This window comes from Cottoperca gobio, chromosome 5 (assembly GCF_900634415.1).
Source record: "Cottoperca gobio chromosome 5, fCotGob3.1, whole genome shotgun sequence".
Lineage (NCBI taxonomy): Eukaryota > Metazoa > Chordata > Actinopteri > Perciformes > Bovichtidae > Cottoperca > Cottoperca gobio.
The window spans coordinates 19,172,888-19,200,112 of record NC_041359.1 but is presented as its reverse complement, the minus strand read 5'-3'; the positions used below and the strand labels follow the sequence as shown (position 1 = coordinate 19,200,112).

The 27,225-nt window shown below is 42.0% G+C and overlaps 4 protein-coding genes across 6 annotated transcripts in view; 2 read left to right on the top strand and 2 right to left on the bottom strand.

The window, feature by feature from the left end:
• Nucleotides 1–14,941, bottom strand: part of esyt1b (extended synaptotagmin-like protein 1b) — a 19,290-nt gene extending 4,349 nt beyond the window's left edge. The window contains 34 exon segments of the mRNA XM_029430648.1: nucleotides 2–91; nucleotides 211–259; nucleotides 519–601; nucleotides 706–882; nucleotides 1,647–1,770; nucleotides 1,928–2,007; nucleotides 2,095–2,221; nucleotides 2,473–2,591; nucleotides 2,738–2,884; nucleotides 2,969–3,055; nucleotides 3,457–3,528; nucleotides 3,906–4,001; nucleotides 4,187–4,276; nucleotides 4,364–4,412; nucleotides 4,728–4,810; nucleotides 7,308–7,484; nucleotides 7,566–7,679; nucleotides 7,905–8,054; nucleotides 8,165–8,251; nucleotides 8,354–8,425; nucleotides 8,838–8,933; nucleotides 9,047–9,136; nucleotides 9,233–9,281; nucleotides 9,520–9,602; nucleotides 9,830–10,006; nucleotides 10,113–10,233; nucleotides 10,414–10,469; nucleotides 10,648–10,737; nucleotides 10,886–10,958; nucleotides 11,067–11,086; nucleotides 11,088–11,141; nucleotides 11,246–11,380; nucleotides 12,650–12,691; nucleotides 13,839–14,941. Coding sequence (XP_029286508.1) covers nucleotides 2–91; nucleotides 211–259; nucleotides 519–601; nucleotides 706–882; nucleotides 1,647–1,770; nucleotides 1,928–2,007; nucleotides 2,095–2,221; nucleotides 2,473–2,591; nucleotides 2,738–2,884; nucleotides 2,969–3,055; nucleotides 3,457–3,528; nucleotides 3,906–4,001; nucleotides 4,187–4,276; nucleotides 4,364–4,412; nucleotides 4,728–4,810; nucleotides 7,308–7,484; nucleotides 7,566–7,679; nucleotides 7,905–8,054; nucleotides 8,165–8,251; nucleotides 8,354–8,425; nucleotides 8,838–8,933; nucleotides 9,047–9,136; nucleotides 9,233–9,281; nucleotides 9,520–9,602; nucleotides 9,830–10,006; nucleotides 10,113–10,233; nucleotides 10,414–10,469; nucleotides 10,648–10,737; nucleotides 10,886–10,958; nucleotides 11,067–11,086; nucleotides 11,088–11,141; nucleotides 11,246–11,380; nucleotides 12,650–12,691; nucleotides 13,839–14,201 — 3,522 coding nt within the window. The 5' untranslated portion in view covers nucleotides 14,202–14,941.
• A 149-nt stretch (nucleotides 14,942–15,090) lies between these two features.
• On the bottom strand, nucleotides 15,091–19,132 carry zc3h10 (zinc finger CCCH-type containing 10). Its single transcript, XM_029430650.1, has 3 exons — nucleotides 18,996–19,132; nucleotides 17,342–18,527; nucleotides 15,091–16,037 (listed from the first exon to the last, which is right to left on the bottom strand). Exons 2-3 carry the CDS (start codon nucleotides 18,464–18,466, stop codon nucleotides 15,543–15,545), a joined length of 1,620 nt encoding a protein of 539 aa, XP_029286510.1. The 5' UTR covers nucleotides 18,467–18,527; nucleotides 18,996–19,132; the 3' UTR covers nucleotides 15,091–15,542.
• Nucleotides 19,133–19,176: 44 nt separating this feature from the next.
• On the top strand, nucleotides 19,177–26,649 carry LOC115007706 (sorting nexin-6). 3 transcript variants are annotated; one of them, XM_029430653.1, is made up of 15 exons: nucleotides 19,177–19,269; nucleotides 21,094–21,327; nucleotides 21,516–21,626; nucleotides 21,744–21,851; nucleotides 22,578–22,638; nucleotides 22,791–22,915; nucleotides 24,032–24,115; nucleotides 24,196–24,270; nucleotides 24,391–24,421; nucleotides 24,646–24,733; nucleotides 24,864–24,903; nucleotides 25,001–25,087; nucleotides 25,224–25,313; nucleotides 25,915–25,980; nucleotides 26,091–26,649. In XM_029430653.1, exons 2-15 carry the CDS (start codon nucleotides 21,322–21,324, stop codon nucleotides 26,229–26,231), a joined length of 1,113 nt encoding a protein of 370 aa, XP_029286513.1. In that variant the 5' UTR covers nucleotides 19,177–19,269; nucleotides 21,094–21,321; the 3' UTR covers nucleotides 26,232–26,649. The 3 variants fall into 3 exon arrangements, with proteins under 3 accessions (XP_029286513.1, XP_029286514.1, XP_029286515.1); XM_029430654.1 differs by having other exon boundaries at nucleotides 19,177–19,491; XM_029430655.1 differs by lacking the exon at nucleotides 26,091–26,649 and having other exon boundaries at nucleotides 25,796–25,938.
• On the top strand, nucleotides 19,485–20,873 carry LOC115007709 (dnaJ homolog subfamily B member 9-like). The gene is made up of 2 exons (XM_029430658.1): nucleotides 19,485–19,904; nucleotides 20,439–20,873. Exons 1-2 carry the CDS (start codon nucleotides 19,667–19,669, stop codon nucleotides 20,801–20,803), a joined length of 603 nt encoding a protein of 200 aa, XP_029286518.1. The 5' UTR covers nucleotides 19,485–19,666; the 3' UTR covers nucleotides 20,804–20,873.
• Nucleotides 26,650–27,225: the final 576 nt, after the last annotated feature.

The window sequence follows — 27,225 nt, the reverse complement described above, 5'->3', positions numbered from 1 at the left end:
CCTGGTCAAGTCTGACTGAATGGGACACCGTAGGAACCCATTCCAGTATCAAGTGGACCCGGCCAGACTTCACATCATTCAGAGTGTACCACTGCAACAGAGATACGGTCAGTTAGAGAAGCAGGGCAACACCCTTTATACCAGGAAATGGCACAGCACAGAGGTTACATATCACGTGGCACGGCTTCAGATCATGAATTATTGTCTAACCTGATCTGTGTACTGGGATCTGATGACCTCATTTAGCTTGATGCTGAATCTGTGAACATGAAAACAAGCAAATGTTTAACAAGATTTTAAATTTCAATGGCTTACTTCCAGAAACAAAGATTTCCTATTAAAAAGCAGATAACGTACAAGCGTTCATAAATACTCCTTGTGTCAATCATTTATGAATCCACCCACTTCAAATAATCTGCTCATGCAGAGGTTTGGCAGTGTACACAGGACTTAAGTACACATTTTATTTTGAGTACGATATAAGTAACAATATTGACAAGTACACACAGGAAACATACCTGCCAAGGAAGTCATCAGAATCGAAATCCTTATCAAACGCTTCAAATTGGATCTCCTGGACGCTGTGCCCACTCACGACCAGCTGTTAAAAACAAACAAAAAACAATATTTGTACAAAACACAGTCCGTGCAGTGAAACCCACACAACAGAGAACGCTTGAACCGAGAACACTTCATACTTCATACCTCGTACATTTCCTTCCACGTTGGGTTCAGATTCTCCTTGATAACATGACTCTTGAAGGTAACTCCCCCTATGTTGATCTTGACATAGGGGTCGCTCTTGCCCTTCACCATGCCCCCCATCAGGTTATCCTTTGCAACCAGATTCTGGGCCTCCAGCAGGTGAATCCTCAGCAGCCCCTGCAGGATGAAGACTGTAACTGTTATGAAACATACAGGTAGCACTGAGCACACACCTGTGACAATTAGTTTGGTAAATGGGAAGCTGCTGTAGATATTTCAGAGCAACTATTTCTAGCACAACAGCTAGAAACTTTGAATATGAAATTAAACTTTTTGTTTGTTTTAACAGACCCATATGAGTACTACTCAAATCTGACAGTGTACTGCCGTTAGGAGCCCACTGTAGTAGGTCAAAGTGAACTGTTATAAGATAGATAGATAGTTGTTTAATCTAAATTTAGTTCATGAGAACTTATTTTTTCCATCGGTAAAGGTCCCTCCCTCACACCAGACTGTACACCGTATAGACGATACAATGGTTGGCGTGTTTAATTCTGGCCTCCTGTACGGACATCCCTCTTTGTTATATATAGCTGGCATGACACAGGTACCTATGCAGAAGTGAAATAAAACAGGGACCAGATGCACCAAATCAGCAGAGGAAGCTGAAATCACAACAGCAGAACTTAATGTGAGATTCAAAGAGGAAGTGGCACATTAACAGTGTTTATGGAAAAAGGCTGGAGTTATTCAGGAACCCCACATGATGAGGCTGAGACAGCGTCGCGTCACCAAACTATTCACCTTCTGATGACTGGGGACAAAATACATGACTAAGATATTCCCGTCAGTGGGATCAATTATAGAATTATTTGCAGATATCTTTAGTTATCATAGTTTTCAACTTCAACTGTGCTAATCATGGAATAAACTAAACCCACCTCTTCACCAAAGTCCTGGCTGGGGCTGGTGTGTGCTGGAAGATCTTCTGCGACCTCTGCAGGCCCCAGTGTGTCAGCAGGAATACCAGTTACTGTGGCGTGAACAAGGTTGCCTAAACCAGTACTATATTCACACACACACACACACACACACACACACACACACACACACACATCAACTGAATGTTAAGCGGTAACATTGTAACGTTATGTCAAAAACGTCTCTGTATTTCGTTACGGGGGTAACTACTGAAATCCACTAACTGACGGTTCCGGCTCACCCTGCTGTTTGTATATCCTGAGGTTCGGCGGTCTCTGACTGTGTGGGCTGCTCTTCTGGGGCTGTTGGCTCCTCCACCAGCTGTGCAAAATGACATGGAAGGTTATGAAGGTGTAAAATAGACAGGTTAAACATAATAACATCTGACTACAATGTGCTTTGACTCACTGCAGCAGCAGCGAATGTATCAGGTGCAGTGTAAAGGGCAGCTGCTTCAGCGGGAGTAGATTCCTCTGTGGAGGCCGCAGCATCTGCTGCTTCGGAGTGTTTGAACTGGCTGGATACTGCAACAGATCTAAAAATACACACTGCTGTTACAAAACACCACAGCCAGAGTCCCGATTGAAACTAACAATGGACAATATTAGCCTTTTTTAGCTTTAAATGTAGTTTCAAAGCATTTTTATGGAGAGTATCTGCTTGTACCCGACAGGGACTACAATTTTTATTTAATGTTTATAAGTGCGTATTTATTGCTTACTTTTCATTGTGTTTAAATGAAACTAAGTGGTATTGTTTTTTTGGTTTTGTTGTGTGTATACTCACTCATCTTTTGTCAGCTCTGAGCTTTTCTCGTCCTCACTGGTTGTGGAAACGACAATCTCTTCCTTCTTTGAACCAGTCACAGAAGGCTGTGGAGCTTCAGTCATCCTTGAGCTCAGGACCTGTCAACAATACATTTCCAGTTGGCTATTCTGTCTATCAATGACAACCGTAATGACCCCCTGTGTGTGTGTGTGTGTGTGTGTGTGTGTGTGTGTGTGTGTGTGTGTGTGTGTGTGTGTGTGTGTGTGTGTGTGTCCTCTTTTACCTTGAGTTCAGCCCTCAGCAGGATCTCACTTTCAGGTAAGGCTCCATCGAGAGGCATCCATTGGTCCAGGACGAGCTGTGGTTCGGAGAGCAGCTCTCTCACAGGGAATACAAGAGATCCCATTGGCTGGTCCCATGCGCTCGACAACTACAGAGATAAGGACACATGTATAATGTCAGTCAGAGGTGGAGATGACTGGAGTCTTCAGATACTTCAGTACAGTACACTCACCTTCATTATGAGCATCTCCTCTGTGGGGTCGCGAACTAAGAAGTAGAACGCCTCTTCCCACTGAGGTGATCTTGAGCGATCACATACCTTCAGATAGAAAAAAGGGTAAGTTGCATGGAATAACAAGGTTTATATGGCCATTGTACTTTGATTAAGTTGTTTCTTCTCTTTCCACTGATATTTTTAACTGCATAATGATGATATTAGCATGAATTACTGTCATCAGTGTGTCCTTTTCATTACCGCCAGTGGGGGGCGCCAGTTTACATTTTATAAGTTCTGATCAAAGCAGCTTTTAATCATTTATCCCATTACATTGTGAACCATTTACCAACACTCTGGTTTGGTTTGTTATGGGGACTTCCTCATGACATTTTATTGACTAAATGACTAAACAGAAATATACATTGGTTGCTGTCTAGGCTGCTAAAGTCAACGTGTGTGTGTGTGTGTGTGTTTGTTTAATGTGTTTATCATCAGGCTCATACCTTAGTTTTGTAGGTTGTGTTACCAAAAACAAGCTCGACCGCAGCCTTGGGCTCCTTTCCACTTTTCTTAAACTGAACACAGAAAGAAACAGAACAGTATGTGAGCAGTTTGTATTCACTCTCTGTAATTAAGGCAACAATGGGACGAGATCCAACTTCCCTTTTTTTTTTCCAAAAACAAAACATCGATGAATCGTTGCATCAGAAACTCCAACACCAGTGATTGTTACTCAGCAAGCAGCAACACTTTCTCAAAGTCTTCATTTATTTGAATCCAGTTATTACTTACAAAAACAATATGTTAAGGAGTAGGAGGAGTTTTCCTCTTGATGCCCATAGAGGATCTGTTCATCAACATGTGCTTTCCAAACGGCTGTCTATCTATAACTCAGAGACTGCACTCTTATTAAAGTGGTTTTTTTTCAGTGACAAAATTACAAGGTACTCACAGGCAATGAGTGTGCTCTGTCGACATAAACAAAGAGCAGAGCTGCAGAGGGAACCGTCTTGTTCTGGTAAGACTGGAGAGAAATCACCCGCATGACCTGCAGAAGAGAATCAAATTAAACAATACATTACGATGACTCAGCACTGATGAACTGGTATCATATTTGGAAGTATGAATATTAGGACAGATGTGGGAGGAATAGGCAATTCAATTGATAAAGATTTCAAATGTATATGCGTGAATAAAAGGAAAACATAAACAAATGATAGAAATTGCACTAACTTGGTCCAGGGAGTCATTGTGGGACACTGCTGGTACCCACTCCAGTATCAGCCGAACGCGTCCAGACTTCACGTCATTCAGGGTGTACCACTGAAACAGAGACGGACACTTACTGAATTAAAGCCTGTGATTACACCGCAGCAATAACAAAGATACAGTAAGACAGGCAATCCTGACCTGGTCTGTGAACTGGGAACGGATGATGTCTGCCAAACTGATTTGGTATCTGCTCACAATGAAAAATGTTTTTTTTGCACATTTTACACAATATCACAAGTTAAACACATGATATTAACATGACAGCCAATATTATAACGCTGGATAAAGTTTCCAAAAGTGATGGTAGTAAATATGGAAGAGAAAAAAACAAGAATGACACTAAAAGACCAATTAAAAAATATACACCATATGGTAATATACCTGTAATTTATCTTTATCGTGAAGAAACTACAGTTTGGGCCTTTAAACATGTCGACTCATTGAGGCAATAAAGCCTTCCAGTGATAGTCAGACAAGTAGAGACCTCCACATTAGACCTTACCTGCCCAGGAAGTCATCTTTGTCCATGTCTTTGTCGTACAGCTCTACCTGCACCTCCTGTCCTGACTGAGGCCTCAGCACCACCTGAGAACACAGAACAGTTCAATGAACAAAAAAAGACGTGATTAACATGAAAGATTATCATCGCCATCTTTATTTGATGGATAGTGAATAACACACACCTCATACATCTCATTCCAGACAGGGTTGAGATTCTCCTTGATCACATTACTCTTAAACGCAACTTCGCCAACATTAATCTTGGCATACGGGTCACTCTTGCCCTTCATCATACCGCCCATCTTGTTATCTTTGGCAACCAGACTCTGGGCCTCCAACAGGATGATTCTCAGCAGCCCCTACAGGAAGGGAAAATGTTGCTTTACATTGGTAGTTTTTCCTTTTAATTAAATATGATGGTGTCATGCCTTGTTGCATGTATCTGCTCCCGTAGTTTAATACTTTGTGATGTTACCTCGCTGGCAAAGCTGAGGTCCGGGGAAGTATGAGGAGGTTGTGGTGTGGCAGGGCTTGGTAGTTCTTCCACTTTCTCTTCAGGCACTTCAGCTGCTGTTTCCTTTACGTCAACATCTTCATGTAAGATCACTGAGGAGGCAATAGTCTCCACAGGAGGAGCGTCCACTGAACTCGACCTAAAAACATAAAGAGTAGCAATAAAAATAAATGAAGTGAGAAAAGGACAAATGGAAAGTACAGACAGACTTTTTGAATGATCTATCTCACCTCAGCACTGTGTCTGTCTCCTGTTTCCGCTGAGCAGGGGACGGGTCTGACGCTGAAGTGACCTTAGCCTTAGCAATGGCACCAGGACATTTGCTGGGAATCAGCATCTGTAGTTGATATCATTATCGTTACACTTTGTTATTCAGCTTTGTATCATTCTTGATTGTTTATATCAAGATCAGTAAAAGGAATAAAGAAATATTACAGTTGCACACAGAGAGTAAGATATATATATAGGCAGAGAAAGAAACTGAAGACAAAGAGTTTAGAGACAGAGAAAGGGACGCATAGTGGAAGGGACGGAGAAAAACACTTAAGAGAAATAAAGAGCAACAGACAGAGTTATCCTACCTTGAGTTCAGCCCTCAGAAGAACTTGACTCTCAGGTGAAGCTCCATCCAAATGGAACCACTGGTCCAGGACAAGCTCTGGCTCAGAGAGCAGCTCTCTGATAGGAACCACCAGGGAGCCAATGGGTAAGGTCCAGCTGTGGGACAGCTGAAGAAACACAATGCAGGGTGTTAGCATAAGGAAGTATGTCCATATAAGAGATCACACTGTTCGCCTCTGTATGACTCGACACTCTCACTTTCTGTGACGCCAGCATACCTTAACAACAAGAATATCCTCTGTGGGGTCCTGAACCAGGAAGCAGAATGCCTCATTCCACTGAGGTGATGTGGTGCGATCGCACACCTTCAGAGACGCAAGAGTCCGTCAATATTACTGACAGATATCATGTCACTCTTACAATATTACAATCAGTGCTATAGAAAGTACCTTAAAACACAGTACTATCAATTCTAAACTGAATGAAGTTTGAGGTCTTACTGTAGTTTTGCGGGACATTTTTCCAAGAGTAACCTCTGCTCCCACTTTGGGATCCTTTCCACTCTTCTTAACCTGTAGAGAGACAAACAGGCAATAACAATACAAGTCTTTGTATTTTACACATTAACTGCATATCACCGTTAAAGTCAGCAGAGAAAGACTCACTGGTAAGCCATCTGCTTGCTCCATTAAGATAAAGAGTAGGCCTGCGGAGGGAACGGCCTTGTTTTGGTAGGACTGCCTGGAATAGAACTGTAAGAACCTGAAGACACACAGGTACGAACCAGTGAGTGCGGATCGAGCAGTGTGAAGTGGTCCATTAATCCGTGATTTATCTGGAAATACCGACCTGGTCCAATCTGTCCGACTCTGAGGCTGTCGGAACCCATTCCAGTAGCAGGTGAACTCGACCAGACTTCACATCACTGAGAGTGTACCACTGAGAGAAGAACAGGAGTCATTTCAACACAGGAACTGCGTTATATGTTACAGATTTATTTGGAGAGGGTTAAGGTTGTCATCAAAGTGAGTTGAAGACGTCCACAGCCGCATGACTTCGACCTGAGGTAGTTCACGTTCACTTATTCTGACCACACTCTTTGAAGCTAAACATGCAGCAATGTGTTTGGCAAGGCAGATCCCCACCTGATCAGTGTACTGGGAATCGATGATGTCCTTCAAACTGATCTTCAGCCTGTACGTCGGGAAAACGTGAGATTAGAACGCATCTTTAAATCCATTCATTGGAATCCATAATCACATTATTTATAGCTATTGTACCTTCCCATGAAATCGTCTTTCATGTCCATGTCTTTATCAAACACCTCCACATACAGGTCCTGGCCAGGCAGCTGGGTAAGGATCACCTGAGGGGTAGAAACAAGGTTGCAAAAGACACTCAAACCTATTACACAGCAGACATTTATAAATACATGCAAACTTCAGCCACTTCTATTCATTTCACAACAAAACTGAATCTTTCAATGAATAACTTGGTGTTATGTACCTCATACATCTCATTCCACGTGGGGTTAAGATTACGCTTGATAACCTCACTTGTGAACGTTTCGCCACCGATGTTGAGCTTGACATAGGGGTCACTCTTTCCTTTTACCATGCCCCCCATCAGGTTATCTTTCGGAATAAGATTCTGCCCTGCCAATAGGTGAATTCTAAGCAGTCCCTGAAAAAAGAATTGCCAACACATTAGAGAAGAGAAAACACAATCTTAAATCAAACTCAGAATTGCACTGTCCTCCATTACCTCTGTGGCAAAGCTGGGATGAGGGGAGGTCTGCTGGGGCAGCTGTTTGGACAGTCCAGTCTCAAGATTAGATGACACATCAGATGAAATGTGTTCCTCATCTAACCACAGGACCTGTGTGTTACAATGGAAAAGAGAAGAGACAGAAAGAAGCTAAATAAAATCCCAGAATCGGATTTTATATCATCTCAGTTGAGACACCATGATATGAAAATGTATTTTACTTTTTGAGTCGATTGTAAATGACCTCCTACATTGTGCTAGTTTTTATTTATTTATTGGTCATTAATTGGACTGATAGCAGTGCAGGATTAGCGTTTGACTCTTGTTGCCATTTACCCGGAGAACTGCGTTGATATAGATGCGACTGGCAGATCCAGAGTTGTCCAACTGGAACCACTGGTCCAGAGACAGATTAGAATTGGACAGCAGACGGGACAAAGGGATTTTCAGACTGCCCAATGTCTGCACACGGTCGGCATCCTTCACCTGGTTCATTCAACAAGACGGAAAGCCAAAAATAAGACCACAACAAGTTTGGCTATCAGAATAGCAAACACAAAGTTCAGTGGCGGGAAGCTGATCTTATGAGCTGTTACCTGAATGTCTATGTCCTGGTTGCGAGGATCCTGGATGAAGAAAGTAAAAGCTTCCTCCCACTGAGGATTAACGGTTGTGTAACAAGTCTAAAGACAAATAGTGGGGAAGAAATAAATAGTGTGCATATAAAATAGAAATAAATGAAACACTATGTACAGAATTAGAATGGGCGTTCCCAGTAGATATACCTTGCTCTCTCGAGTGATGTCCTGCACAGACAACTGCACCATGGGATTGGGCTCCTTTTGTCCCTTCTTCATCTAAAAAGATACACAGTTACAATATGAATAGACAGTAAGGCATGTGAACAATGACAATCTGTTACCACGAGCTGAGCAAAAAATAGACTTTATCTACCATCCTGACAACACATGGTTGGTGTGAATAACAGTGTATACAGGGATATCATAGCAACCGCACAAATAACTGACAGGAAGCATAATGTGGCATAATCAGGAAGTATAAATCTGCATTTAAATAAACCACAAAGACTGAGTTTCATTCCAAAAGCTTCTATAACTTCGGTTCCCTTTTGTGTATGATTTGTTAAGATCGGTGGTGGTTGCAGCTCTGCCCCAGTTTAACCACCCACACACACACACACACACACACAGGAAGCAGCTCAGAGCTGAGCACGAACATGGGCAGAGAGGGTAGAGGTATTTGACTCACAGGAAGTGCCTCAGCTTTGTCCAGATATACAACCAAGATGGCTGAAGAAGGCGGATCGGCAGTCTTACTGGTGACACTTTCATTCCTCTTTAGGATCTGGAGGAGTATTAGAAACAGGTTGGTTTGTTTTTTTTAACTGTAAAAGTAACACAACAGTCCATTATACTCTAGAATCACTTTAATGCGTCAGTGGAAATGAGAACTCAAACCTGCTCCAGTCGATCGGTGCTAGGCAGCAAGGCCAACCACTCCAGTCTGAAATGAACCCGCCCTGACGGCGTTTCTTTCAAAGTGAACCACTAGGAAGACAGACCAGCGTACAAACATTTACAATCCAAAGAATCACAAATGACCTAAACAAAATGTGAGTGAGACGATAACAGCTTTTTACTTACATTATCGACAACGATGGATTTCTTCACAATGCCCAAATCTAATTTGGTCCTAAATGGAGGAGTGTAAGACAGAATTAAAAAATAATAATAATAATAATATGTGTTGCTGGAATAAAAGGAGCACAGTTTAGAAAGCAGATGCTGTAACTTTAGGAGTACAAATACATGCTTTTTAAATTTCTTTTCTTAAAAGGTAGCGTACTTTTTCCATCTGGCCAAGAAAGGTGACAGATGAAAGGTGACAATGCGAGATTCAACACACAAGAGACATGAATATGCATATGTACCTGCCCAGGAAATCATCCTGGTCTGTGTCTTTGTCATATACCTCCACCTCCAACTCTTGACCAGGCACTTCATGGACTATAACCTGATGTACCAGACACATACAGGGACATGAAGACTGACAGAGGGATTTGTATGGAAGATGGCTGTGGCCTCATCTTACCATGAATGAAAATGAACAATCCCAGCGCTGTAACAGTGTAATCCCTCAAATACAGAACAAAGTGAAATGATAAATGACTGAGTCTTCCAACACCTGTGCAATGACGACACAAATGTCAAGCTTTCCGTAAAACTCTCAATTCTTCTTACCTCGTAAATCTCTTCCCATTTGGGAGAGTCTGTGTTGTCAATGTGTTTGGAAGTGAAGGTCTGAGGACCAACCCTCAAGATGGCATAGGGGTCAGATAAACCAGCCATAACCCCTTTCATATAGTTGTCTTTGGCCGCTAGATTCTGTGCCTCCAGTAGGTGGATGCGTACCACTCCCTGAGAAAGAAAAAGAGGGACCAAGATGTAAGATACTGGTGTAAATTGAAGATGTCAAATTATAAAATGGTCTCCCTCTGTCTGTAGGTGCATATTCAGGCTTTACCCTCGGCAAAGGAGAGCGTAGTTGGGCCACATGCAGGTTTGGAACCAGAGGAACAACCAGGCGGTTGGGCAGCACCAAGAAGGAGGCAATGGCATCCATAATCATGCTGTCAGACATGATACTGAGACAAAGAAATAGTATTTTAATGGAAAAGTATTGCTGTTTTGCATGTATAATTTACTATGTAGTGTATAAAGAATTAGCCACAGATTAATACAATATGGTGAGGCTGTAAGTATAATAGCTTTGTGGCTATCACTGATGTGTAAAACCAATGAAAGGTTATTTCAGTATGACTCACTTCAGTCCAGGGATGTCCAACAAATTAGTAAGTCCAGTCCAATTGATGTCTAGTTTCTGGGAAGAGATAAGACAGAGGAATGTTCTGTATGCAGCAAATCAATCAGGATTGATGTGAATTCAGTAGCCTGAAAAGCACACGAGACTCTATTGAGACACATGATCTTCACAGGGATGGGGGGTTGAGGGGCAACAAGAACAAAGGACAAATAGAGGTGAATGTAGACGGACGTACGGGCCGCTGGATGAAAAACATGGTGACCGCACCCACTATGGGTACATCTCCAATCAGAGGCTCCAGAATCACCCGCATCATCCCATGTAGCTAAAGACAGAAGCAGAAAGGATGTTTGTGTGAATGGCACATCTTTATATTTCAGTTATCCCTTTAGACAGGCAACATCTTTATCTGAATGACATACTACTCTGTGATTCAGTCAAATAATACCGTTAAGATATAAAAGAGGACAGACCTGTATTCCTTTGACTCCAGCTTTGCAGAAGTATCTCTTCACCTCAACGTTGATCTCTACATTGCCAACATAGCTGAGGATACAAGAACAAAAAAGGTCATGTACAAAAATGCCTTCTAAAAGCTGTAATACAAAGATGCTAGTGACTCAGAAATCCAAAGTGCAATGGATAAACATTCACCTGATATACAGATCTAGCAGGCACTTGTCCATTGTCGTTCTCTGTGTGTGCCTTGATCCCTACAACCTTCATGGCCTGCAGCAAAGAGAAAGCACATTTTCAACATAATATAAACAAGGTGCATCATTTGTGTGAATCTTTACAGCATATTATAGTCATCAGCTATCAATGGCCATCACCTTGTTTCCCATGTCTACTTTTGTGAAGCTGAGGGTCTGGAGGTGGGTGCTTGAGGCTCGGATAGACGGAGCGATGGTTTCAACCAGCAGCTTCTCAAGGTATTGGCCGACAAATGGCCACACCCGCTGCAGCACCTACGCAGGCCAGTCACAATGGCAAGTTTATAAGATGCTGTTATTAGTAAGACACATTAAAGAACAGAACTTACGCAAACCTGCAGATCGACCGGTGCGTAGGAGACCAAGGTTTGACAGTGCAGCACAAAAGACTCTTTAATAATAACGTTTTAGTACACAGACTTTTATCTGATTATATGCATTGTATATATTAAATAGAACGAAGGTCTGTGTACTGAAACGTTATTATTAAAGATCTCTGACTGCAAGGGAAGAGGAATGTGTATGGGAGTCTTTGGTGCTGCATTATTTATCAAATATTTACATATTACAAATATATTTACAAATCGCGTTATAAACATCCATGCAACGAGAGACTACTTCTTTAAACTACTTTGTTATTTTAGTAACATAGTAACAAAACGATCTGTCAAATGCCTTGGCTTCAACAAGCAATAACTAAAGAATGACAGAGACAGCTGTTGCCAGTTGGGTCTCCTCAGCTGTTAGTTGACTACTTTCCTCACATATACCACTGTGAATCCTGTGCTGTACATGTGCATTATTATTATTATACTATTTTACAAAATAGTAATGCTGCTAAACGTCTTTATTACTTCAAGGAAAGAAACGAAAGCTGAGTCACTGCTTGTTTGTGTGCACGTGTGACAGTGGAAAAAAAAACTAAAAGCCCAAGAGTTGGTTTCAGTCGGGCATAAATGGAGAGTGAGTCATCAGCTATCTGCTCATGGGAGGGATGCAGCCTGAGCAACATGGGAATCTGCTGACCTCCCCCTCCAGTAAACAGTCGTCAAATCTTTGCTTTGTCTGGCTCTCTGACGCTTAGATCTCGTGGTCTTGTTAGCATGAATGCTTTTTATCACTGTATGTCTATTTTAATGGCCCTAGTTTCTCTGGGCAAGAAAAGCAAAAGGGGGTTGGGGGGGTTGGCTGACTGGGCAGCTCCTCCCCCTTCCTGTGAGCGAGACTGTAATGAAATGGAAATGTTGAGTGGGCTGCCTGGCTTTGGGCCTGCTCTCTGCAGTACAGACAGAAGTGGCTAATAGGGGTGTGTCCTTTTTATGGAACATGGCAGCCGCAGCAGTGCTACCATCCATCAGCTAGCACCAGCTATTAAACTAGCATACTCTACAAAGTGTCAATCAGCACAACAGCTGAACAGACAGACATGTGTTTGTTGTGGGCTTTAAAAAAAGAAGAGGAAACACTAGTGTCCTTGTGTAACGTAAACGATGAAGTGAAATAGGAAACCACTGATATTTTTACCTTATTCAGCCACTCAACCTTCTCAACATCTGGAAAGCTGACCTGAAGGAAAGAAAAACAATGAGTGCACATACTTAAATTATGCATAGGGCCTGATAAACACACAACAGGATAGGGAAATGATTCCGCCATAACTAATGCAGGTCTGGAAATGTCATCAATAGCACTGTTGATATCATTCCAGTGCTTTTTGCACCAGGTTTTAAATGATAAAAAACATGCTTAAAGAAAAAAGGGCAGCGACTGTTAAGATAACTTTAAAAGACACAGATAGCTATTGTGTGGTTAATCTATCACGTGTGACAATACTTTTACAATATAAGTGTGTGAAATGTCTTCCATATTTATTATCTCAAGACTCAAAGAAAATCCAAACATATCATTTGTTATGCACACTGGAGAGCAATATGGAGATGCCCCTTTTTAAATACTTTAATGAGGCATGCAGGCTGCCTGGTTATGAAAGCAAATAAATCAAACAAGTATCCACAGGAACCTCATTTGGGTGTGGCTAGATGTTCTGAGTCAAAACAGGCTCATGTAGGTTTCAGCATTTCCATTTTTGGGTACATACAGGATATATAACTTACAAATCAAGACTATTACACATGCACATGTGCCACCTTTAGTTAAAATTGCACAAAGGCTTTATGGGTTCAAGTGTTGTTGTAGTTGTTGCAATGCACATTATGCTCAAACAAGTTTAGTCTAGAAAAACAAATACACACACGCACAGTAATTTTGGCAACCGGCTTAGCATAAATAATAGGGTAACGTACTGCACATAGCAGAAAGGAACTTCTGCACATCTGTTTGCACGTATGTTTCAATTACTCATAATTCATCTGCAACATTAGAAAGCGCAGTTTAAAAAAAGACACTGACTGACCTCAAGAGAAGTGCCTGTATCTTATATGCTTTATGGGAAAACATTACTAAAATTCTAAGCGATACCAGATTCCTTTAGGATAAATAAAAAAGAGAGTCATGGCTATAATTAGGGTGGTTTACTGGAAACACCCTGCAAATCCCTGTTCTGATATTATTATGTTTGGGTCTCCTGCTACACGTAACGTGGGATTAATCTAGGTCAACTGGGGTCCAGGAATGATACATGAGAGCTGGTGTGTTAGGAGGATTTTCTTTTATGATAGAAGATACACGCGGACAGTTGTACGTCATTTCTTACCCACGCAGGGAGGTCGCGCTTGCTTTTGGACACTTTCATGGACGTGTACTCCTCCTCGTTGTTGAGCAGCTGTATGGCTGACCTCAGGCGTGTCTCCTTGGCTTCTCGGGCATGTTTCCATCCCGTGTAGACCATCATGCCGAACACCAACAGGCTGGTGCTGACACGGTAGTAACCGGCCAGGTAGACGGGAAGCAAGGCGCCTATACATTTCCCAAACGTCCAGAGCACCGCGACCGCACTTATCCCTTTGGGTTTGGGACCTCCACGCTCCGCGGTACTCAGTGCTTTCTTCTCGGTGTCGGGTGTGCTCGCACTCTCGGCGCCCTTGACTTCACTCGGCTCTGACTTGTCGTTTTGCATAGTGGTATCCTCTAGAAATAATCACTGATGTTGTATTAGGATAACAAATATCCTGTTTAAAAGTGCTCGAATAGGAATGAACGGTAAAGTTACCCTAACGTGTCATTTCTGACGCCAGCTCGCTCCCGTTGATCAAACGCACCGCCGCACGTCGCGTGTACCTTCGCTAGATCACCGTCCGTCCGTGTCGCATATTTAAAGGATATTATTATGAATTGGAGCAGTTTTATCGACTAAGCACGGGGTCCAGGAGAAATGCCAGACAACAAGTTCTGCCCCTCACCCAGTCCCGTTATCTGGACAAAAACACGCCCACTGCCTGAAGCAAAGAAAAATCTCATCTTTGACTCTTTCGCTGCTGCTGCAAGACAGTCAAAGTGTAGTACTTATCGCTATTACTGCAGCATTACGTTATACGAAAGCGACATTTTCAACATATTCAAATGTTACTTTCATTTTATATTAAAACGTAACTGGACCCGCCTGTTGAAGCATAGCGCAGCTGAATATAGACTATAGTCACGTCGTCAAATCGTTAACCCACCAGCACCTCAGGTCAATTCTTTCTGCTGCTCCAGTTTATTTTAAAACAGCACACTGGACATTCTCCTCAATCCCCTAAATCCGGTATGACAGCACAAGCCTGGTACCAAATATTCCTCTTGTTTAAAGAGCCACGCGGATATGAGGCTACTGAAGAAGCAGACGTTATTATAATAAAGTTGACATAGTGACTCCACCCAAACTCAAGCAATGGGATCAAACATGAGCCTTTGCCACAAGCAGTGTTTCTCTAAGCATGACTTATTTATCTTACCTGTGTGACCTGAGCTTATAAGAACTGAGCATATAAAAGTAAGACAGTTGTAAACAAACAGATAACTCAATATTCATTGCTGATTGGCTGTTATTCTTTTCAATTGTGCAAAGTACCAGTTTATTTACACCAAAGCAATCCTAAACACAAACTGCTTCCGAAGTCTCCATGTCCCCACAATGACGGCACAGCAGTGTTGCAGAAATGGTTCAAAGTACATGGATGATGACCTCACATATTTTCAGTTTGTTGCCTGTGTTTGTGAAGAACCCTTTGGTACACAAACTGTTCACAGGTCAGCCAGTCTGTAGGAAAAAATGTCTTTGTAATGCTGCCACAAAACAGAGAGGGAGTCTTTTCTCCTGCCCTCTGGTGGAGAAGTACAATTGTCTATTGCTTCACTGTTGTCACAGTTCTGTCATCAGTTGAGTATCATACACATAGAAAACCATCTTTGTTAAAAAATCACAGTTAAGGATGCTACAGTCTGACTTGAGGGGAACTACAGTCCTGCACTTAATCTGTTAGTGAGGCAGAGTGGTGATCCTCATGCTTTGACTCACAATAGGGTACGACACCATTGGGCTGGTGGCGTGACTCATCGTGATGCCAGTCATAGACACTGCAACTGGTGCCACGGATACAGCCACTGGTGCCATAGAAACAGATGGCACCATCCCCTGGGCAATAGTCTGTACAAGGGCAGCTGAGAGGGGGGTGATTTCAGGGTTGAGGTGAGGCAGAGGGGCTGTAGGTGGTACACTAATAGTCGGGGGCGCTGAAGGGGCGCCGGTAGAAACTACCAGGTCTTGCTGAATGACAGCCCGAGGCTGCAGTCCAGCGCTGCTCAGGGTGGTGTGAGTCTGGGCGATGCTATGATTGTAGGAACCTATCGCACCCATAGGGGGCAGCAGAATCTGCTCAGTGGGCACAGTGGAAGACATCGTCATCACCTTGGTGTGGCGGAACTGAGCGTTCTGGTCCAGAAGAACTTCATTTGTGGCAATGAGATTTGAAACCTGAGAAACAAACGAGACATGGATTAGAAAAGTGCTTGACTCTTGAAGTCCACTGCCAGAAACTCTGGCTTTGTTACTTATAAATATTATAATATTAAATTCTTAGTTCGTCCACCAACTGACATCATCACAGCTTTTGCAGTTATTGATGCTTACAAGTTCATGCAGAATAATCAAGCACCCTCGAATGTGTCGGTGTCTTATGATATTACAGAATGCCCTTTTCTTTTTTAAATGTATATACACATTGGGGTTTTAGTGAGGTTACTATGAAGGAAAAACCCTTCAAAAAAGCTACTGTAATGCTGAAATTGATGGACAAGTATTTTAAAACACGGGACCTAACACTAGGCAACAACTAAATGAATATTTCCAAGTTTTCTTACACTATTAAAGATTGGTTTACGTGTGTAATGTTTCTGAACACAGCAGTAAAGAGACACATTTATGATCAGGTGACCAACTAAAGCTTAACTAAACTTAACTCTTCGTCTGTGAATTTACCAAAATACCTCAAAGACTTAACTGTACTTCTAATTACGGTAGGGTTTCAACTAAAGATTGGTTTCATTATCAATTATTCTGCATTGTTTTTTTCTCAATTCCTTATTTTGTCTTTAAAATGTCAGAAAATAATGAAAAGGTCATGTCTTCACATTGTTTGTTTTGTCTGATCTACAGTCCAAAAATATTTGTATACTATCATACAAGAGAGCGAAAAAGCAGCATTTGTCAAACAATTAATCGTTTACCAAAATAGTTTCTGTTGACCTTTAAATTCAAACTTCTAGTCCTACTAGCAAGTTGTTTGTTCAGTTGGCTTTACTATTTCATCCATCCAAGACGTTTGCTTGATATGCTGGTCTTCAGATGTTGTGGTAACTTTAGATGAGAAGTCTTGATCTGGATGACAATAATTTGCTTTGCTAAAAACTCCACTGCAAAGAAACTTTACTTTGCCTGTAATTTGGCAGGGAGATGTAATAAAATGTTGTCCGTCTGACTAAAGTTGAATTTGATACTATATAACCTAATTAAATATGGTCCTTTCACAAGCTTATAAACTTTGATTACCTGTTAAGACTTTGACTTTGTTAACACGTTGTATTGCACTGCAGTACACTGTCAAAAGGTGGCCATTATTTGTATCTGGTATTGGCTGTTTAACAACAAAAAAAAAAATCACATTGCAAAAAAAGTACAATCATATGCTTGGATTTGACAGTAATATAAGTGCTATTCATTTGGGAAAGGCCGACAGGTGTTTAAGTTCCAAATAATGTTTTTTCATCTTTCATTCTAACCTGCTTCTTCAACTCTTCTACTCTCTTCCTCAGCAAGGAGTTCTCTTCCTCCAGGAACCTGTACTCCAGAGGACGTGGTGGCAAGGTGGCATGAACTCCCAGCTCATAGTGCACACCTCCACTCACATCTGCCAGGCGCAGCCCCTCCAACCGCCGCCTCTTCAACTGAAGAGCAGTGTGGTCCATAGAGACCTCCTGTGAGCTCGCGTCAAACAGTCCACTTTCAAGCAGAGGGTCATACACTGAGCTCCTGTCATAACGTCGTTGCCCTGTAGAATTTATGGACAGACAAGTGCTCATCCCACCTGCACCTACCCCCCCAACTCCTGTGACACCGGGATCTCTGCAACCACCCAGGCTGGGGCAACCCATCCCCATCATGTTACTTCCACCTCCACCTCCCACAAGTCCTTGCATTCCTCCACAGGCAACTCCTCCTCCACCACCTATGCCTCCCCCAGCATTTACCATTCCACTGGCACCTGGCCCTATAACACCACCCCCTCCAACCCTGGAAGGCTCATATTCATAGTCTTTTTTGACATGGCGAAATTTACACTTATTGCCCCTCTGGCACTCTCCCTTTAGGAAGTCTCTGCAGATAGGGACTTCCCCACGGCTATGGGGGAGATCCATGGGGGACAGGCCCAGTCGTGCTGCAACTTTCCCTCTTAGCCTGAGGGGTAGCTCTCCTGATTTCTTGTAACAGTCTTCATCCTCTTTAGATCCATGGACAAAGCGGCAGTTGGAGCGCATACACTCCTTGTTCTGATGGTCATGACAGAAGATGAATTCATTTTTTTGCACTCCCAAGTCTGGCACCTCATTAAAGTCTGGGTGTCTAAAGCGGCAGCGCTTTCCTCTCTTGCAGACATTGCGTATGAAGTCTCTGCAGACACCGCCCAATGCCATTCCTGAATCTTGTCCCCCACCGCCACCATTCCCACAACTGTTGCCGTTTCCAAGCGCTCCTCCTCCCCCCATGCTTCCAGAGCCGTTGCCTCCTCCTCCTGAGCCTCCTCTGCCCTCCGTCGAGCCCCCTGCCAAACCAGACCCAGGTCCTCCTTCCTCACCCAGACTACCACCACCGCCACCTGACAGGTAGGAGCTGTCCCGGTCAGGCATGGCGCTTGGCCCAACTCAAGGAGAAAACAGCACTCATGTGTGTGAGGGGGGCGGACGTGACCTGTCAAACATTCACATAAACATGTAAAGAAGTTATGAAAAGCTTATTTTCTTGGAGTACTGCAAGAAAAAGATCTGCAAGACAAAAACATACATCCAAGTTCATATATTGGCTTTAGAATTTAAAAGTATATGGATATGAAAGATCCCAGAAGGGAATGTAAGTGTTATGGTTCAACTGGATATGGCGAGGGCTGAAATATTAGCACGTGACAAAACCTGGTAAATAACAAGTAGCACTGTTGTTGTTGTTGTTGTTGTTGTTGTTGTTGTTGTCACCTGTTTGGCAAAGTAACAAAAATTGGATTCACATCATGCTAAGCTTAATTAAGGGTAGCTGACGATAAATAAAGCAGACGGTCGTACCATGTATCTGATTAAGTAAGCCTAACAGTTACCTATGTCAGGGTCTTATTATTAGCTAGCGAACGTTATCTAGCTAGCTGGCTAACTGCTAACGTTGTCTTACCAAAGAGAAACGAGAAGCAGGATCCAGAGAATAGTCGAGGGACTCCCACGCAGAAACGTCTTCCTCTGATACTCTAAACAATGAGACAGCTTTCTCGGCTAACAAATGTAACCATGCTTATGTTTTTTTGTGGCAATTCCTCGAGGCCCTGGTGCTGTTTACCACATTTCTTGATGCATCTTTCACTACCAACGAAGAAGACGAGCCTCTTCTTCTCCGTTTCCTACGAGTGCTTTTCTGTCCTCTCGTGGCGATTATGCTGAATTGCAGTGAAGTATGTTTTCAATTTCTTTTTCTTTTCACCGGGATTTAATTACACTAATACTCAGTTTAAAGGTTTCACAGAGATGCAGTCACATCGCTAAACGACGGCGAGCTAAGTTAGAAATAACAGCTGTGGGAAAAGGTTACATTTCATTTGATACACTTGCACCACCTCGTTGTGTGCGTATTTCGGCTGAAATAGGCGGAACATCTTCTCAAAGCTGTCAGCAGAGTAAGGAAACTACTCTCTGTGCCTCGGGTTGGACAGAGTAGCATACACTGCGTGAGTGCTGCTACTGCTTACATGTAGACTAGATAGCCTTATGTGCATATGGAGATGAGTTAGCTGTACTTCCAGGTAACTGCAGTGTGTGTTTAAGTTCCATATCTGTGCGCACACGCCCGGCATGGCAGTGCAAGGTGTTTTCCACTCGATGCAAGTCTACGTGGTCCTGCTGCTGTGCTTTTCTGAAGCCTTGTCCGCTGCAACAGAATCAAGCAGAACTTACTATGATACTCTCGATGTTGAGCCAACAGCAACTGACATCCAGGTGAAGAAGGCTTTCCGCAAACTGGCTGTAAAATATCACCCAGATAAGAACAAGAGCACCGATGCAGAGAAGACTTTCAGAGAGATGGCTGAAGGTAAAACATGTCTGAATAACCTTTTTATAGTGTAATCTATGTCTATGTCTTTCTTTAAGAAGCCTCAGAGAATATATACAGTTACTTTATTTATTTATTTAGGTATACCCAGATAATACTGATGCAGGTATACAACAGCCCATGCAATAAATACAACCATATAGGTTACGTTGTTTCTTTCTTTATAGTTTTAGAGATTCCACTGTATTGTTATTCTGGAGGGCTGTTTGTGGTCAATATACCCAGAGGTGTTTCTAATATGTTGATATAAATGGGGTAGACAAAAAAACAAACACAGTATAGTAAATGCAATGCCTTTTTAACAGCACCACAAACTACAGCCTCTGAATCTACATCTCTGTAAAACTGATTATAACCTTCATGAAGTTATTGCAGGACTGCCTTATCAGACTGTATTACTTTCAGCTTGTATTACTTTTCACGTTGTACCTAAAACATTTGCACCTGACAGTACTTCCATTGCTCGATCTCATCCAAAGTTAAAGTTAATACCTCTGTTTCCTGCTTCCCTAGCCTACACGGTGCTCTCCAACAATGAGAAGAGGAGGCTGTATGACAGTGTGGGCCACGAGGCTTTCCTAAAAAAGGAGGCCTCTGTTGACCCTGAGGATGAACATGAGACAAGCTTCCACTTTGATTTTGAAGGCCATGACTTCCATGACTTCCATGACTTCCATGACTTCCATGACTTCCATGACTTCCATGACTTCCATGACTTCGATGATAGTCCCTTTGTGGAGGAGTCAAACTTCCACTGGAGCTTTCATCAGGAAGGGGAGGAAGAGGATGATCCATATGAACATTACAGTTTTGAAGGGCCTGGCTTCAGCTTTTATTTTGGGGATGGGGATGGGGATGAAGATGACCTCTACTACTAGTATCCAGTATCTTTTGTCCTGTATGCTGTATTTAAATGTGTTGTCTCCATATTAAATTGTTTTGTCAGTATCTGTGTTTTGTATTCATTATGTAGAAAGTTAGCTAAATGCACCCTAAGGTAACGGTGTGTGTTTATGAAATAACTTGTAAGTTGGATGTTTACAGCTTTGTGAGGTTGTAAGGTTGACAGCTGGGGGAGCTGATTGGAGGGTTATGCCACTGTGTGGGTGTGTCGAAGGTCCTGAGTTACTGACTAACACCATTTACTCCCTTTTTTCCCTTGTGCAAGCACTTTAGATCTGGCACTGTTTTGCTCGATTTCTCATAGGATCAGTGTGCACTTTGACCCAGAGGATATCCTGTGCCGTCTCAGCAGTTGGAGCGTAAGCGCACTAAAAGCAACACAAGACAAAAGATCTCTCCAGCTTCATGCACTTTCATCCAGATAAACAGAGATTTAAGCATTCGACCAAGCCGATCAAAGACTGACTGGAATCATTAACTTACAAGCTTGACAATGATGGTAAGTATGTAAATGTTATTTTTGACAACCTCTGAGTGTCATGTGATGTTTACTTTATGGAGAAATCCACATATACTGTGAAGTTGAGTGCAGATTTGAATTCCCTTTACATTCAGCTTGCATATTAATGTGGAATTACTCCCAGCTGTTGTATTGATAACATTGCCAGACACATTTTTTTATTACAGGAAGAAGTAAAAGAAGTGACATCTACTCTAAGTGTCGATGGTCATAACATCAAGGTTACAGAGGTGTTGAAGGACGGGGAAACACTTACCTTCCTAATTGTATCTCTAAAGGTGAGAAAACGATTTATTGTCTTGCTAACATTAGCTCTAGATTAAGGCCGAAACAACCTGTTGATTTGTTTGAATTATGGTATTGGTCCGATGACATGTCTCTCTCGTCTGTGCCAGCTGTCCTCGACCGGGGAGTACCATGTGGACCGGACCTATGATGATTTTGAATGGCTGCAGCAGCACCTGTTCTCTCAGGAGGATGTGCCTGGGATACAGGGAGTCATAGTCAGTAGTTTACCTGCTCACAGTCCCTTATATGACTTGTAAACGTATGCACTCTTTTCAGACAATAACAAGAAGATTGGTACGAGAATATCTCCGTCAGTGAAGGGACAAAGCAAAATGTGGATTCTGTGGAACTGTTGAAAACTTCCTTTTGGAAGTGTGCGTGCTGCTTTATGTTAACTTTTTTTTTTCTAACTGCCAATTGAAGCTTCAATTTTGCTGAATTGGGTGTGCTCAGATTTATAGCTAAAGTGCAGACTTTATTAACCACAAGCAACATGGAATTATGTGTTCTTGTAACGACAGTGCAAAATCACAAACTGTTTACTTCATGCTGTTAGAAACCGGGCTTCTAGGTTATGAGGAGCATTTTGTTTTTTAAATGCTTCCTCCTTTTCATTCTCACAGCACATCCCCCTTTCCTTTTGTTATGAGGAAGCTGAAATTAGTGCTGCCAGCTGGCAAAAAAATTCAAAGTATTTTTTTGATAGTACTTCCTTGTATGGCCGTGTGCGCAGCGGGGTTGTGTTGGTCATGTTTTATACAAGCACATATCTGATCGAGGCAATAATGTGTCCAAGAACTGCACATTTCAAAAAGCATTAACATCATTCATGTTCGTCTCCCAAACAAAGCCCTTAATGAAAACAAGTGTTTCTGGAAAAAACATACTGACAAACAATATACAGTAGATAAATGAAAGGGTATTCTCTGCTTTTCTTCAAGTTCCCTCCTCTTCCTGCGAAGGCTCAGGTGAATGCATCTGCCAAGGTCATGAAACAGCTTGGTGAGTACATGTGAGACCACCTGCCTAATGGTTCTCTTCTAAAGTAAGATTTTAAAGTAATACTAAATGTATTCTCCATTCCCGTGTCTATTCTTTCACACAGAGTTTGATATGATGTGTCGATGATCAAAATGTGGATGTTTTTCCTGCAGGTTTCCTTGGTTTAGAGGACTGGCAGCCATACTCTAAAGCACTGGAAACTTTCCTCCGGCAGATTGCTACACACAGCATACTTGGCAAAAATAAAGCTGTGGAGATCTTCCTGACTAGCTCAGATGTAAGTGGACACAAATATACAACAAATATGAAATTTTCTTTTCAAAAGGGTGCAACGTGATACCTTTTTACGAGAGAGTCGGGTAGTAAAAGGTTAAACTTTTACCGACATTGTTTCAGAAGCGAGTATGGGGCGACTCATGTGATAAAAACAGTACACTCTGAATATACGGAGGACTGAAGGCGAGTTTCTGCCTGTAGCCTCATACCAGAACTAATGGTTCATTCAGATGGATCTTGTCAACTTATGAAGCTGTGAGTTGCCCTGTGAATATCCAACATAGTTTCCAGCTAACGGTCTAAAAAAAACACAGTTAATAGTAAATCAATCTATTTAACCATCATTTATTTAACATAATGTGTGTAAATAATTGCAATACAAGTTGCACAACTTTAAAGAAGGCAGTGCCTGAAGTGAGACGCAGCTATAGTGGAACTTTCTTCTCTAGATAAACGAATAGAAGGACAAAAACAAATTAAACAGGCTATTGAAATGTCACAAAATGAGTGTGTTGAAATGTTGAGAAGTGAAGTCCACACAGTGAAGAAGAGTACACACTCTCAGCCGCATCAAGAGGTTGAAATAATTCATGAAAAAAAAAGCATATTGAATTGAATTGAAAGAAGGCAGCACTTGATGCTTGAAACAAATACCAATTGTTTCCATACAACCTTTTTTTCCGAGGGATATTCTAATATTCCTGAATATTCTAAATATTGTAAGACTTTAACAAAGGGTTCTTCAGGTCTGCATGTGGCACATACAGTTTTCTTTATGAGAAACAGGATGATATAAAAAGAACAATATAAAAGTAAATCATGCACAAATCTAAGCAATGTATCATAACTCTGAATCATAAATGTATTATAAAGACATGTTTGTGCCACATACACACTGAGTAATATTGCCTCTGTATTAAAGTCAGAGTTTGTGTCAGTGTTGGACGCGTGTCAGGTCTTTCCTGTCCGACGGAGTTTCATCGAGTCTGGAATGCTGTGTATTGAACTTATCTTTGGATGTTCTTATAGACTTCATGTTGGGAAGATTTCATATAATGTATATTCTTTGTTTTAACTTGGGGAAAAAAAAAACCCTGTTTTGTGTCCCTGTGTTTAGCCTCCAGGCAGGCAGAGAGTAAGGAAAAACATTTTCAACCGGCTGAGTCAAGCCGTGGAAGGGATGAGGAAAGAAGGCCATAAGGTACACAACTGGGACAAACAGGATGTACAGCCTCACAACCTGTATGTCAGGATTTACTACCATAAAGTCTGTGTCTGCAGGATGTGGATGAGTTCTTTCAAACTGAACGTGATCATAACCTGGTTCTAGCTGGTGGTGCCAAGACTGCGGCTGAGGTGAGGCAGTTTGTTTGTTCTTGTCTGTGTGTTTGTCCTCCCTGTTTGTTTTTTCTTCTTCTCTCACACAACCAGACGCGCTGTCCTGTGCGGGTTTTGAACTTTAGTTTTTTCTTGCAGAGATTCCTGGATGTGGTGCAAACTGAGCAAAGTAAGACGGGAAGCGCTCATCATTTGGTGTTATTTAGGATATAATTGTGTTCAGATTCAACAGTTGAAGTCTATCGGAGGATATGTAGTGTATTCATCCACATTACAAATCAATATCTATCTGTCCCGTGTGTGCGTGTGCGTGTGCGTGTGCGTGTGCGTGTGTGTGTGTGTGTGTGTGTGTGTGTGTGTGTGTGTGTGTGTGTGTGTTGTATTTGTTTGCAGAAATAGCAGTGGCCTGTGGGCACTTCTCAACTGCTCTGCATCTCTGCGTGGAACCAGGGGAGGATCTCAACAAACAGGCTTTCTCTAAGTGAGACAGTAATAGCATTGGTCCCAAGACAATATCACAAGTTACTTCCAACGAATGCCCAGAACATTGTGTAGAAGTTACTATGAAATCGCATGATGAACAAAGCGTAACAACACTTTTCTTCTCGCAGGCTTTGTGTCAAATTATCAGAAGTCTTTGCTTCTATGAAGGTAAGTTGTTTGGCCTTTTTAACAGGAGTATATTTACATAGCAATGCACCATTGCTTTGCCAAATACACTGCACATAATGTGCTTGTGTGTGGGCAGAAAAATATTACAAGTGTTGCTGAGAACAACGTGAGCACTCTCGGCCTGGGCCTGGACCTGGAGTCACGCTACCAGGAGGCAGAAAAGGTGTGTCTTCTTGTTTCTAAAGTCATTTTATATTCATCCTATATACCTTGAATCCTGGCCTTCTATTGAAATATGACACACTGAAACCTCTGACTGTTATTGCTGTGTTTGAACGTGGTTATTATGTCCAACGCAGGAGATGCTCTTCAGGAGAACCTGTAAACTAGTGGAGTTAGAGACTGCCAGAAGGAACGCAGAGAAGGCCAAACCTGTGAAGAAGGCTGCTGTGAGTGCCTGTACACATGTATCACAAGAACACGCTCTATTGCATGAATTATACGTTTTTATTACCTAAAATGTACTTACTTACTTAAAAATGTAATCAAAAGTTGTAAACATTCTCAGAGTAGCCTAGTCCAATCACAGTCCAATAGGTTAATTGCACACAGATCACCTCCATATTTGCATTTAGTTGCCATATGTAACAAATAAATGTTTATTATTTTACAAAAGATTATGAAAACTAAAATTTGACTTTAAAAATAATAATTACCCTTAATATTGAACAATTCGTAATCTTTGGGAGCCCTCAGATCATGATCTTCTCAGGTTCAGGTGCCCTTCTCATGTGATGTGATCAATTATTTTTCATATCAAAGTAAAAACAACAACTTTTTCACAAGGAAACACTAAAACATAGAATTTATATTTCTGCCTTTTCGTGAAATTGAGGCTAGTCGGATGTACATGCTGTCTTGTGGCCAGCAGGTGTCAGTAACGTTCTACTGATGTGATTCAGTAGTCGAGCGCAGACCAGGAAGGAGAGGATGCACTTACAATCTGCATGAAGGATGTAATGATGATAACATGCTTCGTCTATTCATCAGATGGAGGAGGTGAAGAAAGCAGCAGAGACGGAGTTTGATCACATTTGTGGAGTGGCTAAAGAAGAGGTAAAACACCCAATTTAAAACTGGATCCTCTTATCGTGTAACATTAACATCCTGTTTGTTGACATTCACATACTGTACGTATTGACATGCATGTTGTGCGTTTCTCCCAGATCGCACGGCTCCAGGGTGCGCGTGTGGAGATGTTGCAGCAGGCTCTGGTTCAGTGGTGTGAAAAGCAGCTTCTTACAGCCAAAGAAAGTGCTGACCAGTTCAACCAGCACCTGCAATCCGTTAGAGGGATGGCCTTGTGACACCACTTTTAATGAAGCGTCCTCAGTATATCTAAACATAGCATTGGATAACCACAACATGTCCTTCACCTTATGGTGCTGCAGTCTGATGTTTCAGTGGATTCCAACACATCCAGTGTAAATAAAGATATGTAAGTAAAAGGGAAAGCTTTCTGATAATCAAACGGCATCGCAATCATTTGTACACACTCGACCTTACTTCAGTCTCTGCTAAATCCCACTCGTATCAATAAAGCCCCAGTGCAAATGATGGTTTTGATTTCTTTGCAGTGGACTTGTAGCCTCATGAGGCTATTGTGTGTGTTTGTAATGTACTACACCGATACGTTTGTGCTGAGGGGTGTATTGTGCTGCTCTCCAGTCACCACATCAGCCGGGGTCACACAAAATAAAGTGTGATGAATTGATTCCCAAAGTACCTGCTTGCCTTTGTGTGTGTTTCTTACTCCTGGATCATTAATCAGTTGGTTTTGACTGCTCCTGCAAGGACGTGGCAGCAAGGACAATCTGTGCTGGCTACTTGTTTGGCTTTTTAAAACTACTCTGGCTTTTACTTTTTTTTTTATATCTGTTAATGAGCTTTCTTTCAATCATTTCCCGTACGATTGTGTGAAACCTGTAGTGAGGTCTGGCATAAAACTGAGCACAATGTCATCCTCCCCTTCTCTGTCTGCTGCGGACTGTCGGTCCATATCTCAGCCCTGCTGTGCGCTTCATCTCATCTGTTCCAGCCTGTAATCTCTCCGATGGGTGAATGAGGAGGAGTGGTTCACATTTGAGGGGAATGAGTCAGAGAGAGAGAGATGAGTGCTCTCATAAGAAGAGAGGGTGGAGAGAAGGTTTGGCTCACTTGACAATGAAGGAGTAGATAAAGGGCAATCATGCCATGGAGTACCCACCCAAACAGAATGAATTAATGAATGTAATAATTTGGTTTAGTCTTGGTTAAAAATGAAAGACTCCGGGCATTGGATGGCACATGTTGTCCATCCCT